This window comes from Electrophorus electricus, chromosome 10 (genome assembly GCF_013358815.1).
Source record: "Electrophorus electricus isolate fEleEle1 chromosome 10, fEleEle1.pri, whole genome shotgun sequence".
Taxonomy (NCBI): Eukaryota; Metazoa; Chordata; class Actinopteri; order Gymnotiformes; family Gymnotidae; genus Electrophorus; species Electrophorus electricus.
In genome coordinates, this window is record NC_049544.1 from 1,800,163 (window position 1) to 1,813,440 (window position 13,278).

At 42.9% G+C, this 13,278-nt stretch overlaps 1 protein-coding gene across 2 annotated transcripts; it reads right to left on the reverse strand.

Moving 5' to 3' along the window:
- Positions 1-386: 386 nt before the first annotated feature.
- Positions 387-11,101, reverse strand: atxn1b (ataxin 1b). 2 transcript variants are annotated; one of them, XM_027007236.2, is made up of 4 exons: positions 10,803-11,101; positions 8,743-8,885; positions 6,394-8,570; positions 387-5,608 (listed from the first exon to the last, which is right to left on the reverse strand). In XM_027007236.2, the coding sequence occupies exons 3-4, from the start codon at positions 8,317-8,319 to the stop codon at positions 5,060-5,062; spliced, it is 2,475 nt and encodes an 824-aa protein (XP_026863037.2). In that variant the 5' UTR covers positions 8,320-8,570; positions 8,743-8,885; positions 10,803-11,101; the 3' UTR covers positions 387-5,059. The 2 variants fall into 2 exon arrangements, with proteins under 2 accessions (XP_026863037.2, XP_026863036.2); XM_027007235.2 differs by lacking the exon at positions 8,743-8,885.
- Between the last annotated feature and the right edge of the window lie 2,177 nt (positions 11,102-13,278).

A 13,278-nucleotide genomic window follows, 5' to 3' on the forward strand; every position in this document is an offset into this window, starting at 1 on the left:
AGATCAGGTAAAGAGTGCTTTTTACTGCAAGCCATCAGTGTCCAGATTCTATGTGACACTGACATTCTTAGTTGAATTTAAAAATATTTGTAGTTATTTTGATCTTTCTGCCGAAATGGTAGCAGTATTGAACTTTAAGATTAGAATAACAATGGCATTCTATGTCCCATATCTAATTTTATACGGTCATGCAGATCACATCTTTTTTGCACTCAATTGTCAAACTGCTGTTACTTGAGCTTCAATAACTTGTGCGCCCTCCTGTGGCCTCCTAGTGTAAACAGCTAAAACCATATTATTTGTAAAATACACAATAATAACAGTAGTAGTAGCAGCAGTGAAAGTAATAGTAAAATAGTAGTAAAAATGGCAAGAAACAAAGGCACTAAAATTTGCACCGAATTTTATTAGCGTATACAGAGACAATAAATGTGTACTGTACAACAAATTATTTCTAAATTGGACAGTTTTTAAAAGCTGAGTCCAACATTTCATGTAAATCAAATAATATTCTATCTATAAAAATCTTCAAGCACCGCCAAACAAAATAGACCACTGACTCCACGGAACAGTCTTGGATGCATTGTTCACATAAATACGTCACAATAACAATATCTGAGGTTTCATTCTGCCTTATTTGCTTGTGTTGGTGTTTATGCAAAATGAAAAGTTCAAAAGAAAAAACAAAATTATTTTACACAGGTACAACTACTCACAAATAGTAACATTATGATACAGTAATTACATTACAGAAAAAAGAAATACTCATTTTGTGTTTGTTTGTTTTTCCATCTGGATAAAGGACCACTCTGGTGTTTGAGGTTTTATTAGGTAAGCTAAGAGATCCGCCCTCAGCACTCTCATCAACAGTTGTATTCAAAATCCCACAAGACTGTTAATAAAATCAATTACTAGAAAGATATTAAAGTCTGTTAGTGGAGGTTTTGTCCAGCAAGTGGCGCTATAACTGTGTGAGCCAAAGAACACTGCTCCCCCTCCCCCAAGCTCCAGTTCTTGCTAACCACTTGTACGTGTAATCTGAGTAGAGCAGTCCGGAGCGCAGACGTCCAGTGACCTTCCTTCCCCCTTAAGTGTGGCGTGGTGCTATTGCTTGAGGCTCTTCCTGGTCATGGAGCGCTGAGGCATGCATATATAACTGAATCCAAGTGAAATGCGCCTGGTTTTCCAGCCGTGGAACTACGACAAGGTGCTTATACGTTTTCCATGTTGAACATACAAACTAACACACAGCACATGAGGCCTACTGAGCCCAGCAAATGCGACAGTGAACGCTTGGAGCAAGGATAACCGTGTAAACATGGTAGCAGTCATGCAGTTCAGAGTGAAAAACAGACATTATGCTGGGCCCAAAATAAATGACAACACATTGGGATCTGTAATTTTGGATGGGTATTATGCATATGATAAAAGAAACAGTCATTTGGCCAGTGTCCTATCCTGAGCCTAAAGTCTGTCTTTTTGCACTGGAAAATCAAATAGAAATCCCTTGTTTAGAAGCCTGACTGAACTTAAAGGAGCAATAAGTTACCTTTCCAATCATTCTTCTTCACATTATGAAACAGGCATTATACTGACACCTAGTGGCCTGGATGTTTTGGAGAGACTGTACTAAAATCTCTCTTAAACATGGCCACCTCCATGTGGGGAACCTGCACTATGGAGCATAAACTGGTTAATTTGAGGACTACAAAGCAATTTGATTCTTAATCTCATGTGAGCTGCACTTTACAGGGAATATTATTAAATATTGTTTGCTACTTTTTGCTGGTAAAAATACTTATTGCTCCCTTAAGTAGGTCACTATATATCCTTTTCACTTTTTTTTTTTTTTAAATAAAAACCAAATGTTTATTTAAAATGAAATCCCTCTGGGCAACCAATGATTATGTCTACACTGACAGAATGCCATTAGTTAACATGACGCAACATGAACTCAATGTTGAAAACAGTAGTTGAAAGCTACTTTTGTGGTGCTCTTGAATTTGCAAAACACATTTATATACACTTCATTTTCAAGGCATCATTTGCATGCTTTAAAAATAATGATTCAACCCAATAATGAAACTAAATAGCAGATTTTAAGCAAATCAAATAATTGGAAAGCTGTGATTTTACATGGCTTAGGGTGTTATGAACTGCTAAGTTGCCCAGTGATTTATAGCTGGACTAATTGATATTTAAAACATATCAACAGTTTAACAAACATCTACAGTAGTTAACTGAGAGCAAAATATTGTCACTGAAGTTCCCCAGACAACAGTCTACACATCGAAATTTAGTACAACTAAAAGAAAATTCATACTGTACATTTACCAGAAATGACAAGTGACACACGAGACTAGAATCAGACTTCTATACAGATGGCTTCTGTTCTAATGTCATAGCACCAAGCTCTTTACTGATAACATCAAATAAAACAGTTAAGTTGCATCACCTTAATGTGTGTATGTAATGCTAGTTTTTTACACTGTTCTGAACCATGGACTGAACATTCTTCTTTCACACTTCTTCACTACCTCACAATCTCTGTGCTGACTCTATTCATCCCTTTCTCCTGTGCATCTCTGTCTCTCTCTCTCACACACACACACACACACACACACTGCTGAAAGTGCGTAAAATCTACCCTAAACAGCTGAATGTGCAATCATGCATTACTTCTGCAACATGAGATTTAACATCATTTCTTCTAGACATTCGTATTCTTCTCTAGATCGTAATATGAACGACAAGGTTTGGCTGAAAGATGTCGACTAAAACAAGGAACATTCACACTTATGAGTATATTTAGACATTTTGGTCATCTAAAAAAATGGAAATGCAAGGTTTATTCAGACACTCTTACAAGGATATCCAAACTCAATCATAAGTGGTAAGAACACAAAAAGCAGATATATCTCAAAGGCAAAAAAAACAACTAATAACAAAATAACACATACATTCCACAATCCTACTTTAGTATTTCTACTTGTGCAAATAGCAAAATTCTTTTTACTGGTATACAAAGTATAGCTTTGTCATCATAGTAGCATTCTTATTTATTAGACAGCCAGAGAAGTTGTGTGTGTTATGTTGTGACTGCATGTCACAATATGCATCCCAACAATGGCATAATGAGCCACTGTTTACTGAAAATAAAATCTGAGGTTTTCCTGTCAAAAGCCTGTGTTGAACATTTTGGTAAACGTCTGCTTGACCCACTGAGCAGTGCACTATAAAAGAAGTCTAAGGGGGGGAAAAAAATCACAGGGGTTATTATTTTCTGTGAATTATGAGCCTGACTCATTTGTTCCTTTAAAATATTAACAGCTTCCTGATGTTTTGGCAGAACTTTGTTGCGCTGACATTTTGAGCTTGTCTGCCATTATACCACTTCTGTAGTCGCTACTGGGTCTCATAAACCTTCACTGACAAGACAACCAAAACAAGAGCAACAAAAAACACAACAACCTCCCCAAATAAAACCCTCAAAAACAAAACAAAATAAATGGATTTTGTTTTTTTTGGGGGGGGGGGGGGCCAATGTACTGAAAAGGTCTACATTAACCCCGTGGGACAGCCGTTATATACATAAGGTGTATAAATCATCCAATAGTTTAAACTATACAAGACTTTTATTACGATGAGAATGCTTTTACAGGTCACTAGGTTGTGGTTCCATTTGTTGCAGCTGGATTTCAAACATCCTGAAGTCACATAAGCAATGGAATAAAATGATTACATTGAATTTGTGATGGGGCCGAGATTGCCTGACATTATTTAAAACTCTACATTGTGCAAATGTCTGTTGCTTAGGCAACATATCAGAGGTGAGGGTGTTAACTATCTACTGCCTTCTATAAAGTGCTCATATTCAAGGGCTAAGCATATCCTCTATATAAATATGAACATGGACATGTTTCTGAATATGTTTTACATAGGCCACAGATCCTACTGGGCTATCGGAAACAGCCTTGTGTCATACATGAGGTATATGAATCATCTTAATATTGCATATCAGGAGGACACTGACTGAATTGCAAGATACTGGAAAATGTGTTATCCAACATTCAATCTGATATTTATGTCATGTCTCAACAAATGGGCACGGACTGATAAAAAAATATTCATGATTACTGGAACATCTGTTCATTTGAGCATTATTTCTAGCTTGCATTAAAATAACTGGACATATTCCCTGTACCCTGGTTTGTGGGAGGGTTAACTACAGGCTAAATGCTGCTCTAGCCTTACTAATTCAACTATGCTGGGTTATCAAAACTCATCTGAAAATAAATTATTTAAAATCTCAAACAGGAATGATGGTCAATACTTGCCAAAGGGTCATTCAGGACATGATTACCTCAGTTGTTTCATGTCTTTTTAAGCATATTATATTTTAATAATAATAATAATAATAATAATAGTAGTAGTAGTTTAGCTTTAAAACACTGTATATGGGCCAAATTTGTCACAGAACGTATTTTTCCTCTATCTCTTCCTCCAATCCTCTGGTCCATATGTGTTCAAGTCACTGATTATGACTGAAAGACAGTGATGTCTCATTTCACATGACAGTGTGTGTGTGCTTAAAATTGATAAGGGCAGAATTATATATATATAAAAAAAAGCAAACAAACCGGCCCCCCTCAATAGGTATGCCTCAAGCCAGTCAAAAAGTATAGGTCTCCAAGTCTCGTTACAAAAACCACATACCAAGTCACACAAATTTAGCTAATGTAACAAAAACGCTATAATGAGAAGGGTAGTACATTTCACAAAAATAAATCCTGTCATTCTTGCCCTGCTATGTTTTTGGGTACACGTCTGTGGTAAAGACCTTTCTCTGTGACTGGGCAGGAGACAGCCTTTTTGTTTATCCAGTGAAAACAAAAAATCTTTTCCAACTGTTGTTGTTGCCAGCCAACGCCACTACTATAGAAGGAATTATTTCATAGTATGAATAAAAGATTGAACCACATTGACGCACTGTTGCCTGGGGAGACTGTCCAGTTCTCCATGTCAAGTGACGGGACTCTTTAGGGAGACACAGTGGGGCTCAGGAGCCCATACTGGACCTTCCCTCTATGCTGATTTTCACCTCCTGGGAGAGGAAGGACATTTTGGGCAAAGTCTCAGGGAGAATGCCCTCCGAAGATCTCCCCATCTCTCCTCTCTCTGGGGCTGACCACCTCCTCTTGCGGCCTCCGGCATTCCGTGGCTGCCCCTCCCCCTCCTTTGAGAGGCCGACGCCCCTCGCAGAGCTGAGACCCTCGAGCCCGATACCTTCACGATTCTGTTCTCCTCCTGCTCTTCCGTTGCCTCCATACCCCTCGTCCTTCCTCCAAGCTGGCCCTTCCACGACCTGGCCATTGGTCTTGGCTGTCTTCACGTGATTGGTGTTGTGGGTCAGGACTGAGCCAAAGGGCTGGTCTTTCCTCAGCACGCCGTTCCTCAGGCTCTTCAGAGTGAGGGAGATGCAGACGTCTCCCACGGAGAGCCTGGCGCAGGACAGGGCCAGTAACTGGGTTGTGCGGTGTGGACAGCAGGATGACCAACCCTGACCAAACACGAAGAACGGGTACTCCACCAGGACTTCCACACACACCTGCCAAGAAGACGACCACAAACATGGCTCTCCATGAGTCAAAAGGTCAAATGCAGCTTCAGTTAATAAAACCCTTTTTTCTGCCAAGATGGGCATGTCATGAAAAGGTGTACTTCCTTTTTAGATTATATTTAGTTAGTAAAATGTTAACTACTTTGCTAGTTTTACTGATGAAACAACATTTGAGGAATGTTAGAAAATGTTTAAAAATTTTATATATTTTTTTTTACATAAGTTGAGGGTGTCCAGAGTTTGTAAACTTTGTCACATCAAGATTATATTGCTAAAGGTAAATTTAAAAAAAAGATTTCTCAGAATAATAACCAATGGTCATGTCAGGATCACAACTTAATCATTTCATTATATTTGCACAGTCTTGAGTTTTGTTTGAACTAAAAAAAAATAATAATTATTTAGCTGGCAAGATATAATGTGATAACGTAGCTTATTTATTATTTGAAAAGGCAAAAATGACTATAGATTGGTAATTATAATGGCTTTGTAATTGGTCTTTTGTTGCCCCAAATACTTTAGTTGGCCTAATAGATATATAATCAATATTTCAGTGTATCAGTGAGTACAAGCCAGTCGAGTAGCTGTGTCATGTCATTGTACAGTAATGTACACAGTAACATATGGTCCACATGGTTCCAGAGGATCAGTGAAAGTGTAAGGTATGGGCCAAAACTAGGACTGGCTGTTTTTATCAAAATTTTAAAAAGCATCAGTCAATTATTTGATTATGTTGGAACACAATGTCAAAAAACTACAGACTCATGACTGACCTGTGTTTTGTGCTCCCCGACTGAGAACTGTATGATCACTGCATCGGGCGTTCTGCTGGAGTCTATCCGCTCGACTGTGCTGGAGTCGATTTTCAGCTCTCCGCTCAAATCAGCACTCTGCAGAAAGTCCTCTGCCCTCAGATCCTCCACCCGCTTCAGCTCCCCGTCCGCCAGCTGGATGATGGAGCCCTTCATGAAGTAGGGTGGCAGGGCAGAAGATGGAGACAGGGGCGTGCTCTGAGGGCTCACGGGGGCCGGGGTGAGCGCAGGCGTTGGGGATGGCACAAGGCTGCCTGAGAGGACAGGTAGCTGCACCTGGTTGGAACTCTGCACTGCAGCTGTTGCGTAATGTCCCTCGGACGCTGTGGCCTCTTTATCGTTAGGGGCAACAGAGGCCGCAACAGCGGACGTTGCCGTGGTGATGTAGGCCTGAGGCAGACCTGTGGCTACGGCTGGTATGTTGGAGGGGGTTATGGTGGAGATGGAGCAGCGCGTAACTTCTGGGTCAGCAGAAGACGTGTTGATGCTGCCAGCACTCACAGGGATAAGGAGGGAGGGGTTGCTTGAGATCACTAAATGCTGTGGAAGGTTGCTATGGTAACTGGCCATCACCTGCTGGGGCCCCCCAGATGCACTGGTGATGTACCCGATAATGGGCAGCTGTGCAGCTGAGTAGAGGCCTGTGGAAAGGTCCTGGGTGGGTGCACACGGGGACGTCTGCAGTAGGGCATGAGAGGACAGAGTTGGGGCTAGAGGTGCCGCCAAGCCGTCTGCTGATGATAGAGTAAGGGAGGAAACCCTGGAGACTGGTTTCCCCACAGAGAGTCCTGTTCTTTCTACACGAGCCAGAGATGACTGATCTTTATCCAGGGCGCTCTGAAGCTCAGTGCTATTACTGGCCACCAGGTGGCTGCCTGACAATAGCATGAGTGATGTCTGAAGTCCTGCACCATCGTGAGTGGCGTAGTCGGCAGGGAGCAAGACCTGAGTTTGTGCCTGGAGGCCCAGGTTCTGGTTCTGCCTTTGACTGTCATCGCTCTCTAGTTTGTTAGAGGAATCCTTGGCCACGCCGGCACCGTGTTTGACCACCGCGACCTCTCCCAGAGCACCGTTCTGCAAATCTCTGCTTTGGGAGTCAGGGTGTTTGGTGATGAGTCCATCAGCATAATGCACAAGCACCTGGGAAGGGGCAAGAGCCAGGCCATGAGAGGCAAGAACAGCCGAATGGGGGTGAAGTTGAAGGGGTACTTGAGTAGAGGGGGATGTAACCGTCAAGCCAACAGGGGCACCCTCTACCTGAATGCACTGACTGGTGGTATGAGCTACACTCGGCAAGGAGGACATCATGTGTTGCTTCTGTGGGTTTCCATTAGGAGATTGTGGGATGACAGCCGTGGTGGCATACAGCTCCTGTGTGCTTCTGCACGACTGGGTTGGACTTGCTGCTGCTGCTGGCACTATTTGGGAGGAGATGTAGCCTGTGTATGGTCCAATGATTTGGATGTTAGGTGGCAGCTGGGCGTGCTGGATTGGTCCCGCTGCTTGAGGGAGGCTGGAGGAGAGGACGGCAGGATTGGCTGTTATCGTGGCGGTCCCGCGTAGGTTTCCTTTGGGCACAGCGCTCACATAAGCCGACGGAGAGCTGCTGCAGGCCGAAGTGGACGGCAGGTACTCCGCCGCCACGGCCAGGGCCTTGGCTGACGGGCAAGGGCCGTCAGGCTCGGAAGTGCTGTTCCGCGACGGAGTGCGGTTCGGAACGCTGGCCATGCTGGCCATGGTGGCCACACTGGCCAACCACGCCAGGTTCTCCCCACTCTGGCTCTCGCTCACAGTTGACGCTACCAGCACTTGCCGCTCCTCCAGTGCCAGGATCTCCCGCTTCTTGGGAGGCAGGCACTCATTGCTGCGCTCCTGGTTGGACTTCATGGTCTTCAGGCTCCTCCGCTTCTCTGTGCTGGTTTTGATTGGAAATCAAATGCAAGAGTGCAACTCCAATGTTGGGAAGCCCATCGTTTCACAGTTTGTCTTTTATGTGCCGTTTTAAATTTTGCCTCTCTGTTTCGTCTTAGGGTACCAAGGAGATTAGTTGTTGAAGCAGAAAGTTGTTCTGGCAGTCACTAGATACTTCATGTGGAATCATCTCACACTTCTTGCCAGGTGGTTTTACTTCTAGCTATCTGAAAAAAAAAAAACAACCCCACAAAATCATTCATAATAATTTGCTTGGTATCTGGTGTCTACATAGACAATCTGTGTATATACACTAATGTACCTTTGTGTGTGTGTGTGTGTGTGTGTGTGTGTGTGTGTGTGTGTGTGTGTGAAAATGCAAGATGAAAAAAAGATTACATTAAACTGCTGAAAAGCTGGGCCTCAACTCTCCTTATCTCTGAACCTGACGACCTCCTTCCCACACTGCCGTACCTCCAGTGACACTGGGGCACCACGACTCCAAACAGTGTTACTCACTTTGCCTCAGAAAGAGATAAATACTGGAGGAGAAAGGCACAGTAAAGCTGCGATCACTGTCCCACACTCCTAGATCACACAAGTGTTGCGCTCCACTGCATGTAGAATAGGCCTTAGAACAGCGTGGCACATCCGGCTCGGAAAAATGCTGGCGTGAACTGTAACTACATACAGATTAAAGTGTGTACCTGCATGCAGAAATCAATGTTTTTACAATTATGCATGCATCGCGGTGATACAGCTAAGCAGATGTCACTATTATCAGTGTAATCCAGCACACAACAGAGACATGCATTTTATCACCATGACTCCAAGGAAGAATCGACACTGCGCCTCCGTATATAACATGTTGCAATGTTAGCATACAAAGACACAACATATGATGAGATATGTTCATTTAAAAATGCGCCAACGCAAACCCAGTACACACCTACACACTTTTATAAACGGAAGTCTACAAGTCACATTTGCATCACACAGCCTTTTCTCTGGAATGCCCACACAGACCCTGGTCATTGTTTCGGTTTGAGCTAACTGTCCGAGTCTGTTTAACAGACACACTTCAGGGACTCCAAGTGTAGCTTAGCCGTGAGAATGAAGTTGTATAAAAAACTACATTTCCCATATTCCTAGGCACGTATTCCTTTCTTCCTGTGTGCCAGTACTAGGCCATGCTAGTATCACAAGTCAGTTGTGGCACTGGTGTTCATTTCGGTTTCAATGATATGTGGATTTTCCCAGATCTATTGCTCATGTCAAGTACAGATGGTTTGTCAACTGCGGCGACTCCACCCACCTTTCAATCTCTCTCATACACACAAACACACACACGCACACACATATGTACGCTGCAGTATCACTTCTACTCTGAATAAATCGGCCATCACACACAGCTGCCCTGTTGCAGATAGCTGACCAAGGCCCCCAGCATAACTTCCCCAACTCACGCACACACACACACACACACACACACACACACACACACACACACACACAAATGCCTGCTTCTTTGAATGACCCAAACACACAGCTAGACATGTTGAAACAAGGCTTTAAAGAACACAAGCCAAAGCACAGGCTTAATGACACAAAACGAACAAAAATACTCCACTATGACTAATTTACCTTCACCTTAACATGTAATAAACACAAAAAAAAGCCCTGCTATGCATTTGCCATTTAGATTCAACTATGTACTGATAATTACTGTGTACGTTCTTTTTGTGTTACATACATCGATTCACGAAAGCTAATAACATTGCAATCAAAGGGACCTAAAACATGATGTCATCTCAGAGATGTATGAAGAGACAGACTGGATTCAAGCACTTGCAGTGTAAAATCAACCACTATTGATCTAAACAGTGTGTGTTGGGGAAAACTCCCACTTGTTCGTTTTGGTCAAGGAAAAGTGTTACTTTTCTTTTCTTTTTCTTTTTTTTTTTTTTTTTTTTTTTTTTTTTTTTTTACCACGCACTGCTTTTTAAGAAACTATTCTCTGCGTCTTGCTGCCCTTTCAGTAGGTGCCTGTCACTTTAAGAGGCAGGCTGGGGAGTCCTAAGCTAGACAAGAATCCAAACAGAGCTGTTGCTGCTTTACAATGACTACAGACTGCTATTCTGCACGTTCGTTCGTTCTCTCGCTCTCTCCCCCCCCCCCCCGCTCTCTCTCTGAGGAAAGCATTACCATGTTCATGCACACACAAACACACTTTTACACACAAACATTCTACACACACAGATGACCTATAGCTGCGTGGCTACATGATTTGCATTTTTCAGTTCTTTAAATGAGTGGAAATGTCATTCTTTCACTCTATAGGGCTAATGTAGTAACGCAGAGCTTCCCGGAGACTGGAGAATAAACAGAAAAGCCCAGCGCCCGAACACATGCGACACCGTAGCGCGTCCGGGTGAGGATGCCTTTGTGAAGAGCCTTACCTCTACAGCGGAGCAAACATGTCTCTCTTGGCACAGTGTGCAAGTGCGAGGCACGCTACCGCTGGTGAGCTGTCCTTTGTCCAGGTTTAGCGCACACGCCAAGTCGCCTCTAAAGACCCCTCGTCACTCGTTCACGTCCATGTCCTGTGCCTGCCCCTCGCTGTCCTCTCCTCCCCTCTGCGGTTGGCCCGGAGGAGTGGGGGGGTAAAGGAAGTCCCCTCGTCTGGGGCTGTCTCACGTGAAGCCCTTACGCGCGCGAGGCACAGCGTATGTTATGCAAGGAGAGCGGACTACCAGCGTTTTCTCACTCACTCTCACTCTCTCACTCACTCCCTCCCTCCCTTCCTCTCCCTTTCTCACTCTACGCACACAGAAACACACACACACATGCTCAGTGCTTTAGTGAATGCAGCTCCTCCTCCCGCAGTCAGGCTAATCAGGTATTCATTCAAAAAACCACACTCCGCTTGGCAGGGAGCCCAGACTACGCTCACACGGAGGGAGGGAGAAGCTAGAAAAGCAAGGAGCCCACTATGCACAGGAGGACATACTCAACACAAAAATACGCACATACATACGCATACGAGAGAAAGAAAACACCATGTAATCCTCCTAAGAGTGTCTTTCAAAGCTTCTCACCAAGCTACAATGGTTGTTCTCTAATTACGGTTTCCTTGGTGGGAAGCTAATTCCCCACTCCCCTCGCCTCCACCCAGCTGCGTATGGGGTTGGGAGTTAGTACACTGGTTAGCACATGTGCATGCTTCTGTCCTGGTGTCACCTCGCCCACACCTGCTCCTGGTAGGAGCTATCTTGTGATTACACCAGACCAGCTGGCATCCAAGGCCTGTTTAGTCCTCAAGTTTTGTCCATGCACACTCACACACACAGACAAAGGCTGAGAAGAAACCAAACTTCAACTCTGTGTAGTCGTGAGTTTGAATGTTTTTAAGGATAATATTTTGTAGAGCTCCAATACTCTAGCAGAGGTCTCACATCAGACTGACCTCACACTCTGAAATGATCATTCAGGGATGTTATTAAACAGTTAAGAAAAGATTATTTTAAAACACACAAAAAAGATAGTTTTAAATGATTTGCCATCAGATTAAGTACATCAAGTCCCCCTTTTGAATCTGTTTCCTGTAGGGCTTTGGTAACACATTTGGTGAGTGATATCGTCTTATCTGGCTCTAATAGTTTGGTAATTTGAGATTTTGATGGTTTTTAATTATTTAATTATTAAACATTTACAAACAATTGTTAATTGCTTAGCTATTTTTTCTTAATGTTGCAGTATAACCCAATAAAATGATTTCAACATCTCTACCTTCTCTGCCTTGTTTGTCTATATGAGTTTATTTTGACATATGAAATAGAATAAAGTGCTGTTTCCACATTATGTACACACACACACACACACACACACAAACACACTCACTCACACATGCACACACATGCACACACACAAAAAAGTACATATGGACTCTGCAAGAGTAACACTGAAAAGCGAATGAAAACACTTCCTCTGACCATTACATCTAAATGGAAATACCCTCGTGTGGACTGTCAAATCAGGCTGTGCAGAAATATGACAAGCCCTTAGCAAAATGTTCTGTCTCTAAAATTAGCTTGGCCCGGTCCCGCCACCCTGACTCGTATTTTCTGATCAGCGCTCCGTACATGTGCAAGCCCAGACGTAGCACGGAAACTTCCTGCCAGAACATCCTGCATTTGAAGGGGAAAAGTTCCCTTAATTTCTCGTAATAGGAGTTTCATAGCTCAGGCATGCCAAACAAAACAAAAGAGACTCACTACTGGCTAATATAAGCAACATTAACAATCAGTCAGTCTAACAGTTTCTTCATTTAACTTCATAGAGATGTGTAAAGTGTGTAAAGATTACAAGTTAGGATAGCCTCTGTACTGAATCACTGTGCATACAGGTAATTACAGCTCTGTTAGTCAAGGTTATTTTCCCTGAATGTGTATACGTGGATTACATGACAAAGGTTTTCCATACAGCTATTTAAAACCTCACTGAAAACCTCTAGGAGTCAAAGTAGCAGTAGTAGCAGCGATGAACTGGAGCCAAACAGAATCGTTGTGCGAGAACTGGTGCTTTCAGCCGATAGGGCTCAGTGCCTAAACCCTACAAAGCCACACTGAGTGACAGCCTTTGATAGCTCTACTCCTCCTAATAGAAGGAGATTTGACCAAGGTTGCTACGTTACTGTGTTTAGAGGCCTTCTGTTGAACCAGGGTCCCTCCTTTTAGCATCTTTCTGTGGCTCTCTCTCACTGCTACTGTCTGCACATCAGGACATTCTACAATTCTTTTTTCAGATTAACCAATCTGATTAAACCAATTTTGGTTTTAAAAATTCAAAATAAACAATGCAATTTATTATGAAACAATATGTATAGTTTACTCAAATTATGCATGGACACTAAATATCGATGGTACACATATGGTC

What these genes read in the sequence shown, in the direction of transcription:
- atxn1b (XM_027007235.2), bottom strand. Translation starts at nt 8,319, where the DNA reads ATGAAGTCCAACCAGGAGCGCAGCAATGAGTGCCTGCCTCCCAAGAAG. An exon ending in TCGGGGAGCACAAAACACAG is followed by an intron (nt 5,609 to 6,393) that starts GTCAGTCATGAG and finishes TCTTCTTGGCAG; the next exon opens with GTGTGTGTGGAAGTCCTGGT.